Source organism: Eubalaena glacialis, chromosome 18, assembly GCF_028564815.1.
Source record: "Eubalaena glacialis isolate mEubGla1 chromosome 18, mEubGla1.1.hap2.+ XY, whole genome shotgun sequence".
NCBI classification, from domain to species: domain Eukaryota; kingdom Metazoa; phylum Chordata; class Mammalia; order Artiodactyla; family Balaenidae; genus Eubalaena; species Eubalaena glacialis.
This window is the reverse complement of record NC_083733.1, coordinates 37,569,439-37,588,035: the sequence shown is the minus strand read 5'-3', so window position 1 is coordinate 37,588,035 and position 18,597 is coordinate 37,569,439. Positions and strand designations below refer to the sequence as shown.

The following is an 18,597-nucleotide window of genomic DNA, read 5'->3' as shown; positions in this document are numbered from 1 at the left end:
CCGCAACTAGAGAAAGCCCCCACAGAAACGAAGACCCAACACAGCCAAAAATAAATAAATAAATAAATTTAAATTAAAAAAAGAAAGAAAAATCCTATTATAAGTACTGTTAATACCCTGCAAATAGCAGGTACTCAATATATATCTCTTGTTGTAAGTGTCAGCTATAGATCAGATAAGCTATCAGATAAGCTTTAATCTTACTCGTGAACAACTACTCCATATATTCACACTAGAGATATCACCTGATTCCCCAAATTCTCAGAAATGCCCTCTGTTCATAAATTTACAGTCATTCTTACACTTAACTATCAGAATTCTATATGGTTATTTATGACATGTTGGCAATTACATTATAATTTCCTCACCAATCTAGGAAGAATGCTTATCCACCATACAAACTGTAATAGCAATGCTGTTTGCACTATGCCAAAAAAATAGTGTTTTTATTGCAGTGCTTTATCCTGCAGATGTGTTATTTATAAACACACATCTATTATATATCAAATATTGGAGAGGAAAAAGAACAAAAATTACACACATAAAACAAAAAAGGGGATGAGGTGGTGTACTAGTGAACAGCAGGAAATTAAATTCCCAGCCTTGCTTCCATTAAGAACTCTTGACAAGATAAAATTAAAGAACATAGCTTAAGCAGTTTGTGAACAGCTGCACCAGTCCCAAAATGATATATGATTTTTTGCATGACAAGCTTTATTGCTAACTTGAAGCTCTTTTGGTAAATAGTTGAACAGGTGCATCTAAATTTGACACGCTATGGAAATACAAAGGACCAAGGTGAACTACTGTAAAGTAACCTAAATTTAGGAATCACTCTAAATGTACAATAAGATTTTAACTCCTAAAAAGTTATTTTTAGCACTTCCCTGGTGGTGCAGTGGTTAAGAATCCGCCCGCCAATGCAGGGGACATGGGTTTGATCCCTGGTCCGGGAAGATCCCACATGCCACGGAGCAATTAAGCCCGGGCCCCACAACTACTGAGGCTGCACTCTGGAGCTCACGAGCCACAACTACTGAGCCCACCTACCACAACTGTTGAAGCCCATGTGCCTAGAGTCCGTGCTGCACAACAAGAGAAGCCACTGCCATGAGAAGCCCTCGCACGGCAACGAAGAGTAGCCCCCACTCACCGCAACTAGAGAAAGCCCGCGCACAGCAACGAAGACCCAACGCAAGCAAAAATTAAATAAATAAATAAAGTTATTTTTAAAAGACTCTTTCAACATTAATGTTCCCAAAAGTAAACTTTAGAATTTGCGAGATTCAACAAGCTTTTGAAGAATTAAGATAAAGATTTTGCATCTAATTTCAAGTTGGACCTATACCTTTCACAAAAGTAAGCTAACTTTAAAAAAAAAAAAAAAAAGCACCAATATGTCCACAACATATATTAAATAAGAGGAAGCAACAAATTAAAAAATATTGCTTGGAATGTTTTTTTAATTCTAATAATGAATTTCCTTTTCACCAACCACCTATAATCTGGAACTATACTTCTTCTTAATGGTCTTTTTTCTCTCTGTTTTTGTCTTCCCAACATTTATAATGCCACAAAGAATCACACCTCACGTTGCTCATACACTGAGTCAATAACCTGTACACTCCAAAAACCCTTAATGTTTCAAGGAAACTCATTTGAAATCAAATGGGTTTAAATCAAATTCTCGGAGCTTCAACAAGATCAGTGATTTACTGTTATCTTAAGCGTATCATGCACGAGAGTTTGGTTGTATGATCTTCCATACTCACCTTCTAACTCAATGGAGTCAGCAATGGAGAATGTACCATGTACCACGTAATGGCCAGGACAAACAATAACAGTGTCGCCCTCATAGCAGGTATTTATAGCAGACAACGGATCACTATGGAACTAGAAAACAAAACAACATATTGCAAATATATACCGCTCAAATGCAACCTGAGTATTACTTCAGGTGCCTTCATGTTTCATTTTGAAAAGGGAGCCAAAACTGCGTATGTAGGTATCTCCTTTGCTACTGCACTGAGCTCAGTGCATGGTTGATAAGTGACTAATACTGCAGAAAGGCAGTGCTCTCACTGCTTTCCATTTCACAGAAAACCAGCTCTGGGAAACTCCTAAAAACTTTTTGTAGAATTCAGGAAAGCCTGGGGTGAATCTGAAGAAAAAAAAGCCACCTGGAGCAAGAAACTCTCCTTTTACCTGAATTTCTATTTCTTCCTTACAAGGCTCTGGACAAAGCTTATCCCTGAGCAGGGACTGCAGCAGACCAGTCGTCATAGTGGAGGAGACCACATGGGTGACCTTCTGGCCATTTGGACGGATGCCTTTTGCTTGTATATTAGAATTCTTCTGATAACCAAACACGTATCTTAAAGAAACCAAACAGACCTGTCAGTTCTCAGTAAGATAGCTGGTTAGAAAAGATGCCAACTAGTTGAGAAGAACAAAGATACACATACCTCAACAAAGGGTTCTCAATGAGTTTTAGCTTTTGTTTCAACTGTTCAATCTCTGAATACAATTTTAACCCTTCCACCATGGAGATGTTTTCCTGCTCAGAATCAGAGTTACAATTTGACAAACTGCTTCTCAGATTTAAAAATTTCCTGTAACTCTCCTCACATTGAGTCAACAGGTTTTGATAGTCAACAGTAAGTCCTGAAGGAACTCGGTCTTCAAGAACGTCATAATGCCTGAAAGTTTAAAAGCAAATTGAAACCCACTGCCTTTCAGACACATTTTCCCATCATCAAGACACCCATTTAGTCCTCAAAGACCCCATAAGAAAAGTGTTTCATAGTATGTAACTCAGGAACATGTTAAGTCTCATTGAGTAGGTGAAAGCTATTGAAAGCTTTAAGGACCACTTCATTAAGGTCACTAACTTTTCTCTTTTGAGGAGTTGCTATTTTTTTTTTTCCCTTAGATCCAAACATTTGTGTTTTTGAAACACTGAGAGTTCATGTTGTACAATTTGTAATCATTACTTAACAAGAAATTATTTTCTCATATATTAGATTCAAAATCTTAATAAGTGGGTGGCAGAGGGCAACCTGGAGGTAGGGGTGGTGAGGATAGTATCCCAAGTAGTTTCATAACAATGTTTAAGATTACCACATTTATAGGATCAAAAATTTTAAATGATTCAAATCATCTAGTCCTTCCCTATACTTATTTATTTTTAATTTAGTTTAGGGGTTTTTTTTTTTTATAATTTATTTGGCTGCATCAGGTCTTAGTTGAGGCACATGGGATCTTCGTTGCGGTATGTGGGACCTTTCATTGCGGTGCATGGGCCCTTCGTTGTGGTGCGCAGGCTTCTCTCTAGTTGTGGCGCAGGGGCTCTAGAGTGCACGGGCTCAGTAGTTGCAGCACGTGGGCTCTCTAGTTGTGGCGCATGGGCTCCAGAGCACACGGGCTCAGTAGCTGTGGCACGCGGGCTCTCTAGCTGTGGCGCATGGGTGTGGTAGTTGCGGCACTGGCCTAGTTGCCCCACGGCATGTGGGATCTTAGTTCCCCGACCAGGGATTGAACCCACGTCCCCTGCATTGAAAGGCAGATTCTTAACCACTGGACTACCAGGGAAGTCCCCCTTCCTTGCATTTAAAGCACTATGGAGGGGACTTCCCTGGTGGTCCAGTGGTTAAGACTCTGCACTCCCAATGCAGGGGGCCCGGGTTTGATCCCTGGTCAGGGAACTAGACCCCACATGCTGCAACTAAGAGTTCGCATGCTGCAACTAAAGATCCCACATGCCGCAACTAAGACCCAGTGCAGCCAAATAAATAAATAAAATATTAAATAAATAAATAAAGCACTATGGAGCAGAATTTGCTGAATATTCCCTCAGGAAGATTATTAGAATATTTCAAAAACATAAGCCTTTGCGATTCTGAGAAAAAAATAAAGGTGTTATTACTAAACTAGAGAGTGATTAAAACCAAATAACCTTGTATTGGACAACTTTGTTGGCACTTAAAGTTTATTATTAATTTATAAACCCTCTCAAATATATAGACAGAACAAAAAGTACTTCTAGATACAATAATTTATGAATGTACAATCAAGTTAATGGATATGAAATTAATGGATTTGAAAGTAAACTGCAATATTATTGTCATTACCTGTCGTTTTAAAATAATTGCTTTATTTCTCAGTTAAAAGCACACTGACTTAGGCCAGAGCTTCTTAACCTTGGCTGCTTATTAGAATCACTGGGGAACTTTTAAAAATACAGATGATCAGGTCCCCATCCAGACCAATTAAATTAGTCTCTAAAAGTAGAGGGGTATTTTTTAAAGTTCCCTGGGGATTCTAATGTGCAGCCAAGGTTGAGTACGATTGCCTTAGATAATGTCTTCTTAACTTCGTCACGCTCTAAGTAAGATACAGGGACAAAAAAACAGAACCATATCCTAAACAAATTTACATCAAGTTACAGTGAACATTTAAATAGTATTTAAGATGAATAGAAAATACTTTTTCCACTTTTCAAGTAAATGAATTAGGTGAAGCTTGAAAAGCAAGGATTTTGTCTGCTTTGGTTAATCCATACTCATTTAAAGATATTCTAGAAATCCACTTTGCAAACAAGAAATTGGGGACCCAACCACTGACTGCTTGATCAGATCTATTAAGTTACAAAGATTAAGACTCAAATTTTAAAATTAGTTTCTTAGCATTTCCAATGTCCATGCCAATCAGCTTATTTCTTCTCATTATAGTGATACTTCATAGTCTGAGAGTAATGAACCAACATCTGTGTCTCAGACCCATAAGCTCTGAAGCAGTGTTTTGAATTAGAAAGGAAAAATATTTACTTCACAGTACAAAATCAAGACAATATGGTTTGATTCCCTTTAACTCTTGCCTGTGAATAGCTCTACTCCTGTCGTAGCCTAGGGACCTTTTAAAGAGTCTGCCTATATTTGATAACATTCCAGTTTCCCAATCAAGTACCATAGTTTCTTCTCCATAACTGAAAACAATTCCTCCCTTATGCTTTCCCATCTGCCAGTGATGTATAAGATATGTATGTAAATCATTTCTTGTTGTTTGAACATGTAAGACTGTCAAATCGGAATACCGTTATTTTCCAAGTAAAGATCAAATTTGCCAGATACATGATATTCATCCACCATTACATTTCCCTTCAATCAAAACCAACCATTGCTCTTTAAAAGCAAGTATATCAAAACTAGAAAATATGCACGCTTATTGAAATTCTGGCATTTTATTGAATACACTATGAGAAAACAGGAAATGCATAATGGAAAAATTGGAAAGGCTAAATAGAAATCACAGCCAATTTATGAAAAGCTGAAATCAGACATACATAATTCTAAACCAGGTAGAACCAACCTTAACCAGACTTCTCACGTATTTTTTACTTATGATTTACTGTTTAAATGAAGAGAAACTTACTAAATCAAATTGGTTATACAGAAATGTAAAGAGTTACTGCCTTATCTTATATAACCAAATCATCTTTCACACAGGGACAAAATTACCTTCTACAATTTTTTTTTTCTTTGTTTTGGCCTGCAAGGTCTAATTTTATTCTTATTGCAGCACTGCATATTAAATTACCATGCACAAGTACCAAAAAGTTACCTGGTCTTATAGCACCATCTAGTGGAAGCCACATTTAACAAAGTCAGTGCAGGACAACTATTTGGGTTGCATGGTTAATTTGGGGTATTTTTATAATGGAAGGGTTTTTCCCTACCAAAATGTGATAAATCAGTAGAATGTATTTAGGTATTTTGGAAATTCTTATTCACCATCAATATTAACTATTTAGTATTTTCATCTATTTATCAAATAAGATTTAAGGAAAAGAACTTGACAAAACATCCTGAGGTAAGTCTGTTTAGGCTACTATGTTTTACTGTAAGAACTTAAGAGTAAAGCCATGCCTTTAAAAGTACTCTAAAAAAAAAAAAAGTCTTCCATAATTCAATTAATTTCACTGTTCTTCAATTGTTTTTATTGAGTTTAGTAACGGGTTGTTTCTTTTTAACATATTAGCTCAATTAAGTTTTATTCAAATTTACAAGAGTGAGCTGTTAACTTGCATGTTCTTGAATTCTCTGCTTTTAGATTCTAAAAACACTAGAAGTAGGTTTATAAACACTAAAAGTAGGTTTCTCTGCACCTGTACAATTTTTATGTAATAACTTGTCAGTGGGTTATACTATTTGTATATCAGTCTGTTTCTATCTGTAGGCCCCTGGAGTATATATACAGTATATACAAAACACAGGTGAAATTTAATCACAAATAGCTATTTTTTCCAACATGTACAAGGCCACTAATAAATACTTACAATCTCAATCGAGGTTCAACACATCTAACAAAATAATCATACTCATCCTCTTCTTCTTCATCCCAACTCCTCCAAATGTTCTGATAGAAAAACCTGAAAAGGAAATTAGTATCACTCAAATTCAATCACTGGCTTAAAATGTTAGGGTTTTGGAGGAATAAGAGTAAATCAAAACAAGTCTATCAAGTATGGTAGAGAAGATTGAATATTTGCTAGATTTGATAGTCATGAGTCACACATGAACTTCTTTGGATTGGCTAAAGAAGTTTTCTACAACATTGATTCTATTAGGACCTTCTTTTTATCAGAAGAACTATTTATTGACCATCTGTAACTTGGTGGAAATTAGTGCCATTTGCTAAGATAGAAAAGACTGGGAGAGAAACAAGTTTAGGGTTGAAAATAAAGAGTTCTGTTTTCACCATGTTCAGGTTGAGATGCCTATTTGAACTCCAAATGGATGATGTCAAGAGTGCAGATAAATATACAAGACCAGAGCTCAAGGAAAAGGTCAGGGCTAGAGACATAAATCTGGAAGTTGTCAGCATATTGATGGCATTAGAGCAATAGATGAGCTCATCCAGGGACATAAAATAAAGCAGTAGTTCTCAACCCTGGCTGCCCATTAGAGTCCCCTGGGAAGCTTTTAAAAATTGATTTTCAATCCTATTCCAGACCAATAAACCAGAATCTCTTGGGTGGAGGATGGGGGAGGGAGGGTGCAGGATCCATATTTTTTTAAAGCTCCCCAAAGTGATTTGACAAATTTTTCATCATGGAAAATTTCAAACATATACAAGAGCAAACATGAAAACATGAATACCATGTATCCATCACCAGCTTCAACAATTATCAACTCACAGGTAATCTTATTTCACCTCTACTCCACCTTCTTACTTCTCTGCTCTCCTTCCCCCACCATCCTGACACTGGATCATTTTAAAGCAAATTTCTGACATATCATATCACTCATAAATTTTGAGTATGTGCCTCTAAAATAAATCTTTACACAAAAAAAGTTTTAATTCCTTAATAACCAAGTATCCAGTCAGTGTTCAGTTTTCCCTAATTATCTCTTTTGTTGTTGCTGTTGTTGTTTTACAGTTGGCTTGCTCATCAGGGTCCAAACAAGGGTCAGCCATTGAATTTAATTAAATCACTTTTACTCTATAGATTATCCATCCCTCTTTTTCACCTTGCAATTTATTTAATAGTTTCCCACACTCTGAATTTTACTGATTGCATCCCCATGGGGTCATTTAACATGTCCGTCTGTTTCCTTTATTTCTAGTAAACTGATAGTAAGGACGAGAGACTTGATCATCTTTAGGAAAGACTTTTTGGCAAGAATACTTCAAGGGAGGTATAAGGTAGCTTCATCACGAAGCACATGATACCTGGTCATCTCTTTTGATGATGAGCTTACGAATGATCAATGGATTCAGATATTGGCAGCCTGATTTATCTGCCACAAAGTTCCCCATCAGTTTTTCACCAATGGCTGTAGCAGCCATTGAGGATCATTGCCTGAAACCTCTATTTTATTATGGGTTGCAAAATACCGATATTCTCATCTTATCATTCTTTCTTCATATAGTAGTTGGAATACTCTAAAGAAAATTTCCAGGAGATTCTAATGTGCTTTCAAAGCTGATTAGAGAGAGAGAAGTGTAGATAGCCTAGGCCTGAGCCCTGGGTAACTTCAACATTCTAAAGTTTGAGCATGAGAGGAATGGCTGGCCAAGATTACTAAGAAAGCAAGCCTGTGACACACTATCATAAAGCGGTGTCCCAGAAACTGGGAAGACAGTAGAGTATGTTAAGAAGATGGGAATGATCAAATAATTAGAATGTGACCAAGAGGTCAAGGTAAGATGAGATCAGAGGAGTGACGACTGGATACGAGAATATGGGTGACCTTAAGCACAATTTCAATGGTACTGTAGGAGTAGAAGCATTAGTGGAATGCCAGGAAGTACAGACGATATAACTTGTCAAAAAGTTGAAAAGGAAGGAGCAGTGAAAATGAAGCCATCTCTTAATTCTTATAGATTAGACTGTCATTCTCTTCACCCTCTAGAGTCCATCTCTTAAAAAAAAAAAAAAAAAAAAAAATAAAACAAACCTGAGCATGCCTTTACTCAACCGAAAAACTCTGCTGGCTCCTTGCTGTCCTCAGAACAAAGTCCAAATTCCTGACCTTGGTGATATTACGTGGACTCACAGTCCACCTCTAGAGCACCTCTCTTGCCTCAGAGACCCTGTGTGCAAACTACCAACTTCACAAGCTCTTTCAAACCTGCTGTGACATGCTGGTCAGGCTGCCTTCCACCTTTTCCACCTGGTAAGCTTATATTTACACTTCATGACCCAGCTCAAATATCCTCACCAGTTCAGTACCGGGCATTCACATTTCATTCACATCTGCACCTCCTCCAGTGTTTATTCTCTCAAGACAGAAACTTGGGAGTCAGCCTTGACTTCTCCCATATCCACTCTACCACCAAGTCTTAGCCATCCTACTTTCTCAATAAGCCTAATCTGTACTCTCCATATCTCCACCCTAGTCCACTCTGTCTCTTAACTGATCTCTCTACCCCTTCCCCCTCCATTTACTTTCTACACAGCAGCCAGAACGAACCTTTTACAACACAAAGCTGATCATATTCATCCTTGATTGAAAACCCTTCAGCGGTTTCCCACTGCTCTTAAAGACAAAAAATGATTCATTGGCTGACAAATCCCTGCATCTTCTGACCCCTGACAACCTCTAAGCTGGTTTCCTAAGTCTCTTCCATTACTGTCTATGTTCTAACCACGTTGGCCCTCTGGCTCCTTAAACTCACTGAGTTCCTGAACCTGTTCCCTCCCCTAAACTGCCACAACCATTTTCACCTAGCCAACCCTTCAGACCCAAGTTCAAATACCATTTCCTCAGAAAATAACTATTACAGCAACCTGACCTAGTCTTAGAACACTCTGTAATCCCTCACAGCACTCACTGCAGTTTCCAATCGTACACATATCTTTATGTGATTATTTCATCAAGGTTCATCTCCCACCTTTAGACTGACGTCTCCCTGGTGATGGTGATTGTGTCTGTTTTGTGCACCAGTCAAATCTCACCCTCAACTCAGGACCTGGCACTGAAATACTTACTGAATAAAATGAACAAATGAAAACCCTCATAATTTGACCTTTTCTGGACACTGACCAGGATCTGAGCCCTCAAAATAAAGAATAATTTAGCCAGGCTCGCCTTCAAATAATACTATTACTAATTCCAGATACTTGTCTTTCTATCAACTTCTATACCCGTAAGAGATTAGCTCCCTGATTCCTAATTTCCTAAACTCGCCAATTATCCCTTTACCTTCATATGCCTCAACTGACAGATTTTTTTAAGTGAGAGAAACATAAGAGAGTTATTTTGGTTCTAAACATAAGCCAGTTCTTTAGATTTATATTGTTTGGCCTAATATTGAATACCTACAGTCCTTGCATTGTATGCAAGTCCAATGTCCTTGCATACAACTAGAAATTTTCTATGAAATGTCAGAAGCAGGGCCCAAGATGCTCTGCTTCTTTGTAGATTATCAAATTAAGCTCAGCAAAACCAGGTTAACTCACTAACAGTATAGAAACTGGAAAGTACTTTTTGAACTACAAAACACCAAGCAACATTATTAACATGATCTTTATACTATCCAGTCTTCCAGTTCATGGAGGAATATAAGTCCATTTTTAAATAGCCAAAAATAAGCCTTCCTTAGTAAATATACTTATAAAAAGAACATTCAAAAGAACTATCTGTATCAGGAACTATCCAACAAAAAAGTTATCTGAAAAACTAAAAAATGCATACCTATTAATGCAGGTATGGGCTTTCCTTCTCACTTAAGGGACAAGGCATGCACCTGTGCAAGTGGAAACCGACTAAGCCAAAAAAGGTTGAAAGGCATGCACATACCCCCTAAGGATCCTGGAAGTGGCCTGACAAAACACCTTCTTTGGCCAGACATATCCTTGAAAACACTGTACGTCAGTCTTATCAGTGCACAAGTGATGGTATACCACCTTCTTTACCTTCTTTCCTTTCCTCTTATACTCAAGTACATCAACTATAGCCTTAGCATCCAGAACTTTTAAGAGTTTCTAAATATATACAAACAAAATTTAAAAATCCCCTATCTTTTTGTTAACATTTGGGGACACTGAGAGAAGGCTATACAGGAATCCCTAGTACTACTTTTCTCAACTTTTCTGTAAGTCTGAAATTACCTCAAAATGAAAATTTTAAACATTGAAAACATTTTTTTAATTTTAAAAAGTTTCCCCTGTCTTTGAATATTTTAAAATATTGCAGTGACCAAGTTTACAGTTTGAGTTTTAAATCTAGGTATAATACAGACCAGAATTACTGCATTTCATCCGAAGTTTTTGGCCACAAGATTACTTTTATCAACCTCTTTTCCTACCTGATATGCTCAATTGCAAGTGCTGTCTGGTCAAACACTCCAGAATCATCAAATACCACCCACAGCTCCTGCAGGGGCAACTGGTGTTCCTTCAGATCAAGGAGCTCTTTCATACACTCCAAAGTAAAAGTGCTGACTTGAGATTCACAGAGGTATGGGTCAGCAAGCCTCACTACTGCCTTCAAGGCTGCATAGTCCACATCTGTGACCTGAAATTTAAAATAACGTGACTTAACATATGCAAATCAAAATTGAGATACATCTAAAACACTACTTACAGCCTGATTTTTTTAAAGCATGGAATGGGAGTGGGGAGCCTTCTTCCATAACATAAAGGATAAACAAGACGGGCCTGGCTTGTACTCACATGGAGCTGACATTGTAATTGAGAGGACAAATAAACAAACAAGATGGAAACAAGTATGTGACAGAGAATAAGTAGCAGGGGTGGTGGTCTGGTTTTACTGGGAGGGTAGGGGAAGTCACTTCTGAACTGCGATGAAAAGGATGAAAAGGAAGCAGCCGTGTGAAGAGCAGGAAAGACGCAAAAGGCCCTGGGGCAGAGACAAGCTTGGCAGCTGGAGAAGCAGAGAAGCAGTGTTTCTTGCTGGAACCACAGGAAGGAAATGAGGTACGGGCAGCAGGAGGTGAGGTGAGAGAGAGGCAAGAAGATCAGGACAGGAAGGGCATTGGAAGGAGCTTGGCTCTTACATGTTATCTAGCACAATGAGAAGCCATAAAGCCAACACAGGCCTTTGGTAAATGCAATGCATTAGAGGTTTTTAAGCAGAGGAATGGCACATTTCTCTTTTAAAACAATGACTTTGATTGCTTTTAGAGAATTGAGGTGTGTTGGGGGAAGGGAGCTACTATCATAATCAAATTAATAGGCCTGAACTGCTACCAAAGACATTAGCATAACCCAAAATTTAAAAATCCACGAGGAACAGCTGCTTGCAAACCACTGCCTCATATATAGTCACTGCAGCATGTGATGTCATTTTCTGAAGGGGCTGCAGCCGCAACTTGTATTCATTCACACTCCCTGGTTTACCATTTTAGTTTAACGGGGGTTTTGTGGTGCGGTTAACAAACACTGAGAAAAATTCACAGCTGTAATTAGAGTGAAAATTTAACGTAAAAGGCCCAGTCAGTTGAAAAATAAGATTGTTTTTACTTTCTGCAATGGAACATCAAGAGGTTAACCACATACCTACAAATTTGTTAGGCAAAAAATAGGCTAGTTTTAAAATGCCTGCTTGGTTTGAGCTACTTTAATGGGCTACAACTAAGAAGGTAAAAAATCAATTCAAACCCCACTAACCTTATAATTAGGCCTCTTTGTTTTTTAAACGGTCTCAAATACCTCCCTCACTTCATAGGTTTCTAATCCATTTCCCCTTTTTAAAGGACACTGAAACTTAAACCACCTCAATTCCCTGGTAGCTCCTCCTCAGTTGCCTTTAAAATTTGTGGAACACTTCATACACCGTGGCAGTTAGATGTGAAAAACATGCTATTTTCAATCAGCTCATAAACCTTAATTAAAAATAAGCACTGTGGCTACAACAGTCTGAGGGAAAGTGTTTTTAGCTAGAGATAAATGTCTTAACAACAGAATTAAATTTACCTCAACCAGCACCTTGAACACATTAGTGTGCCAGACTGCCCGCCATCCAGATGGTTCAAGGACCTTCTCTAAGAACTCAGCTGTGAATTCTTTTACCTCAGAGGCCTTACAGTCAGCTACAAACAAATTAAAGGCAATGAGAATTGGGGCTGCATAAAGGAGAGAGAAGTTAATAAATCCACTTAAATCTACTTTCTCAGAACCAAAAAACGGCAGTCTGAGGAACTGAGACCATCTACTGAATACATATAAATTAAAAGACAAAAGAAGCAAAAAAAAGGACCTACTCACCTAAAATGTAATCTTGATATGCTCTGAATCGCTCATAGAACAAAAGGTGACTTGTCTGGAACATTTCTGGGAAGTTAGTTTTTCCTTCTGGCACAAAACTTTGTAAACTAGTACCTGGTTTATCATGATTGCTACAATCACTGTATGAATCTTCATCTTCAAACAAACCTAAGAGAACAAAAATAGGCAGGCTCAACTACCCCAGACACTTCCAGTGCTTATAAACTGCTTCTATTATCATATACTTGCTTAGAAATTCCAAACAAATAAAAACAAGGATTTGGCTATAATGCTTTACTTACCTCTATCACTGTCAGAAAAAAACAGTTTTCTAAATTTAAAAATATCTCAAAATCCAAGTTCTACTTCAAAACAATAAGGACTTAAAATCCTTCATGGGATAGGTTTGTTTTTTTTTTTAAAGAGCTCCTGACTTATTTATTTATTTTATTTTTTTTTGGCTGTGTTGGGTCTTCGTTTCTATGCAAGGGCTTTCTCTAGTTGTGGCAAGCGGGGGCCACTCTTCATCGCGGTGCGCGGGCCTTTCACTGTCGCGGCCCCTCTTGTTGCGGAGCACAGGCTCCAGACGCGCAGGCTCAGTAGTTGTGGCTCACGGTCCTAGTTGCTCCGCGGCATGTGGGATCTTCCCAGACCAGGGCTCGAACCCATGTCCCCTGCATTGGCAGGCAGATTCTCAACCACTGCGCCACCAGGGAAGCCCATGGGTTAGGTTTTTGTTGCTCTTCTGTGAGGAAGAGGGTTGTTTTTAATTAAGTGGGAATCACCCAAGTTCTCCTTCAGAGGACACAGCTATGATTATTACTAGAGCTAGCAAGTTATAATGGTCACATAGCTTACAGTCATTTTTTTCCAAAACAATTCCATAAAGCTGCATTAAATACGGAGCTGATTTCCTATACTCCATCTCAAACAAATTGAAACCTCCCTCTAATTTCTACAGTATCGCTTGTCAATGCCCCTCAATAAACAGGGATGAGAGATTCTTAATAATGCATAAGGTTTACTTCACCAAAGCTTCTAGGTCCCTCCTGACTAATTTCAATGCCTGTGTCTAAGGAAAGGATTAGAAAATGCTAACCGCATTAGGTTTGGGCTGTATATAATTATGTTTCACAAGGCGTGATTGGGCCAGTGACATATCTAATTCTGTGCAATACAATGTTTTTAATAGACAAAACGACTACTAAATAAATGCTGAGGGTAGCATTTAGACTGGCAAAGTTCTTTCCTGTGGTTTCAGGAAGGGTATCTGAGACAATTACTAGCAGCAGTCTTTCTCTCCCCTCACCTCTTATATTTCTCCTTCCTTTTCTCCCTCCTTCCACTTCTCTGCCCCTGTTCAGGGCACCAGAATTATGTGACCCCACAGACTGTAATAGGGAAGAACAAATCTGACTCCATATTGGATCTGTTTCTTGTACTTTACCCTTTGTATCCTATTGCTTTTGATACAAGAATGTTGCCTATAGCCTGAAATACACAGGATAGCCCCTTCTCAAAGCTCTGACCTTTAAAGGTATAACACTTTTCCACTCATATAGAGATAAAAAGTTGCTAAACAGAGAATAACATTTGTCTTGTTGGAGGTTTACAGGAACATCCTGACCTGACCTACCTGCATAGATGCAAGAACAAAGGATTCTGACACCAAGAAGTTTGCAACAACCAGCCACAACCTCTCCCCTTTTAGTATAAAGGAAGCCTGAATTCTAACTTTGGCAAGATGGTTCTTTGGGACTCTATTCCACCATCTTCTCAGTCAGCTGGCTTTCCAAATAAAGTCTCTATTCCTTGCCCCAACAACTCGTCTCTCAATTTATTGGCCTGTCGTGCAGCGAGCAGTACAAGTTTGGACATGGCAACAAGATGACCAAGGTGTACTGAAGGGCTTCCTGCTTACAGATTATCAATGCACCTGAGCCTCAGAGAACACAATACCTCACCTGCTGTGTAACAATCTCTCTGTACCTAAAGGAAGATGAAAACAGTATGCCAACTTCAATTAAATTAAGAGAATAAACTATATGTTAATCACTTACAACAGTACCCACCACATAACATAGATATAAATGTTTGTTAAAGAAATAATACCGTCATCTCACACATATTAGGTGACTATTATCCAAAAAACAACAAGAAAAACTATCAAGAAAACAAGTGTTGGCGAGGATATGGGGAAACAGGAACCCTTGTGCACTGTTGGTAGGCATGTAAAACAGTACAGCCACTGCGGAACACAGTATGGTGATTCCTCAAAAATTTTTAAATAGAATTACCATATGACCCAGCAATTTCCAAAAGAATTGAAAGCAGGGTCTCCAAGAGATATTTGTACACTCATGTTCATAGCAGCATTATTCACAATAGCTAAAATTATTTAGCTTTAAAAAGGAAGGAAATTACGACAAGTGCTGGATGAACATTATGCTGAGTGAAATAAGCCAGTCACAGAAAGACAAATACTGTGCAATTCCACTGATACGAGGTACTTAGAATAGTCAAAATTATATCATAAAGACAAAGTATAATGGTGGTTGCCAGGAGCTGGGGGGAGGGGTGATTGGGGGTTTATTATTCAACAGGTATAGCGTTTCAGTTTACAAGATGAAAAGAATCATGGTAACAGAGGGTGGTGATGGCTACACAACAATGTGAATGTGTTTAATACCACTGAACTGTACACTTAAAAATGGTTAAGATGGTAAATTTTGTTATGTGTGTCTTACAATTAAAAAGAATACCTTACTTCAGCACAATTCTTTAGATCCAATTTGAAAGTATTTCTTTTCACACATTATTTCACTTCATCTTCACCACTCCGTAGCACCACTACCTGTTTTCCAGATGGGCAAACTGAAGCCAAGTGACTGTTGCCAGTTCACAAGAGTGGTTGGTAGAGGAGTTAACTCACACCTATGTTCTCTCACTTCTCCAGGACTCTTTCCACTACACAATACAACTGAAAATGTTAAAGTAAAACCACCTTAAAATATCAGGGGTAAAAAACGGAGTCTCCATGAAGAGGTAGAAAGGACTGAGAATTAGACCTGGGTTCTACTTTTAGACTCTGTCCCAAATTGGCTCCCCTACCTTTGGGCATGTCACCTGCCCTCAACGCTCAGTGCAGGCCTAGATGCAGCCAACTAGGCCAAGCGTTCAAGTTTCTTCTCTTTCGGGAAAGGGAAGTGTGGTACGTGATCTCCTTTGAGATGCAAATTTTAAAAATGCGCCCACTCTGGACTCACAAACGCGTGCACAAAGCCCGGGGGCCCCATCCAGACAGCAAAAGTAGGATTTCCCGGCCCGGCCCAGTTCCCTCCAGTCTCGAGGAAGCTGAGGCCAGATTGGGCGGGGGGAGTTGCCCTGGGTACCTCCTGACTTCGACGTCGGGGCATCGCCCAGCCACCGCCGCCACCCAGGCCAGCAAGGTCCGGAAGGCCTGCGCCTGAGGCAGCCTCGGAGAGTCCCGACGCCCCCCGCGCTGCTGACACGGTCTGTCGCAGGCGGCGGCTCCTCCGGCCCGTCACAACGGGTGCTCACCTTTCCCGAAGGGCGCCAGCTCCTCTTCCACAGCCCAGCCGGTGCGCTCGTGGTCCCGCGCCATCGCCTCCGACCCCAACCCACCACCGGCCAGCAACCCGTCAGCCATTTCAAATTTCCGCGGGCGGCCGCCCAGCCCGGTAATGCGATGAAGCAGCCGCTTCTGATTGGATAGTGGGCCGAGGCTCTTCGACCAATTAAAGGAAAGTTTGCGTGGCCCCCCCGTTTCCGCACGAGCCCCGCCCCTTCAGCCTCTACCCACCCCGGTGGCAGTGCCTGGGCGCCATCTACTGGCCGGAAGGACTGCTCTTCTCGTCCAAGCTCTTGCTCTTTTGTTTACTTGGACAAAGTTGAATTAGGACATAATTTGGGATGAGTTCCGAAAAACTAACAAGCCATACCTGGAAGTGAGGTAGAGCGGAAAAGACACTGGCTTGAGAGTCAAAAAACATAGTATTTAGACTTGTTTCTTCCATTACCACTGGTATTACCTTGGGCAAGTCACTTCACCTCTCAGAAGAGCATCTTCAGTTCTAATAGTATATTGGCCTAGATGGCTCCAAACTTGTCACCACCAAAAATCAGTTGCTCTCTCGCTTTTTCTCTCTCCCCCTCTTTCATTCACTACCTGCACACAGAGGATATTTTCAAAGAATGTCAAATAATATTTAGAATGTAAAAGTATGTTTTACCCACATTTATTAGTCAACTATAACCTCCACTGATATAGCTAACATTTGTTGAGTACTGTGTGCAAGACGCCCCTGCATATTTTATCTGCAGTATCTTATTCAATCTTCAAAAACCATCCTATGAGACAGGAAATATTATTATTATTCCCATTTTACAGATGACGACATGGAGTCACTAAGAAATTAAGAAATGCCCAATTTAACCCAGCAGTGCCAGTATTAAAAACCAGCCAAATTCCTGAATCCACGCTTTAATGGCTCTGCCAGGCCATGACTAGTCAGACCTGAGATGGCCGGCAACAGCAGAGGTTACCAGAACACCAGGAAGATGAGTCCCACAGAAGGACAAGAGCCTGGTCATGACAGTGTTATCACAGGGAAGACATTTCCACTTACTGCCTTAAAGGAAAACCTTGGGCTAAAGTCTCTCAGATCCCTCACAGCTGAAATGAAATTAAGGACAAATCACTTATTAAACTGGATACATTTCCAAACCTATGCTTGCATGGATTATATGGAAAGTTTTTAGAGTTTTCCCCTAAGTGGAGACCTTTTAGGAGCACACATTTCTTGGGAGTTTGCTTTTCCTGCCCCCTCCCCCCTATCCTAAGGAAAGGGTTTTTTAATTCTTCCTTTCCAATCCCTCCATCTGCAGCCCATCGCAGCCTTCCACCTGCCTTAGGTGGGGTGGCACCCATTATTCCCAGTCTTTTTTATATCTTCACTCTCTTTCTCACCACTAGGTCCTTATACTCTGTCTACACAGGGGCTCGAAACTTACTGCCCTCCCCTAAAAACTTCCCAAAGCCCAACTGCAATCTTGAGATACTGCCTCCACACTTTCTTTCTGGATAGCACCAAATTGCTCTGGGGTAGTGCCTTTCCTCTCCTGCTTTCTCAACGGCCAGTAGCTTCCTCCAGAGGCCTGCCCTCCCTCTCTCCCATCACCCTCTGCCCGCTGCAGCACTGACAGCCCAGCATCCCCTTCCGTAGTCCTTCCTCCCCTGGCCTCCAGGCCTTCACTCTTCTGGTTCTCCTTCCTGCCTTCATTCCTCTTCCTCCTTCTCAGATCCCCTAAACCTAAGGGACTCCTGAGGGCATTATCCTGAGTCCACCTTCCTCAGGAGGTAACAGAAGTGAGTGAAGAAGGCCAAGTGTGGACAGTGGCACTCACTGTGAGCACACAGGAAAGCAGATGTGCTAATTCACTTGACAAATAATAAATACAGAGAGTATAGACTGTGTGCCAGACATTGTTCTAGGCTCAAGGGAAGCAGGGGCAAACAAGCAGACAAGGTCCTGCCCGCACGGAATTCACAGCCCAGTAGAGATGCACAATGAACAAGTAAAAAATCAATTAACAAGCAAGATTTAGTTATGAAAAATAATAAAATAAAATTCAGTGATGTGATAGAGAATGATGAGTGGGGAAGACAGATTCAGACTTTTATGTGAAAATGCCTGATTTTAAGCTGTTAGCAACTATTTTTTTTTTAATGTAAACACTATGCAACCCAGAAAAACCTTATTTCCCAGGCCAAATTTGGCCCACAGCCCACTAGATTGGAACCTCTGTTCTAAGCCCCAGCCGCTCAAAGTACAGTCCAGGGA

At 39.9% G+C, this 18,597-nt stretch overlaps 1 protein-coding gene across 1 annotated transcript in view; it reads right to left on the bottom strand.

The window, feature by feature from the left end:
- SHCBP1 (SHC binding and spindle associated 1) overlaps nt 1-16,403 on the bottom strand; it is a 36,586-nt gene extending 20,183 nt beyond the window's left edge. The window contains exons 1-8 of the mRNA XM_061173289.1: nt 16,295-16,403; nt 12,734-12,901; nt 12,443-12,558; nt 10,813-11,021; nt 6,335-6,427; nt 2,466-2,699; nt 2,206-2,374; nt 1,773-1,893 (exon numbers count right to left, since the gene is read on the bottom strand). Of these exons, the coding sequence (XP_061029272.1) occupies nt 1,773-1,893; nt 2,206-2,374; nt 2,466-2,699; nt 6,335-6,427; nt 10,813-11,021; nt 12,443-12,558; nt 12,734-12,901; nt 16,295-16,403 (1,219 nt within the window). The remainder of the gene's footprint in view (nt 1-1,772; nt 1,894-2,205; nt 2,375-2,465; nt 2,700-6,334; nt 6,428-10,812; nt 11,022-12,442; nt 12,559-12,733; nt 12,902-16,294) is intronic.
- Nucleotides 16,404-18,597: the final 2,194 nt, after the last annotated feature.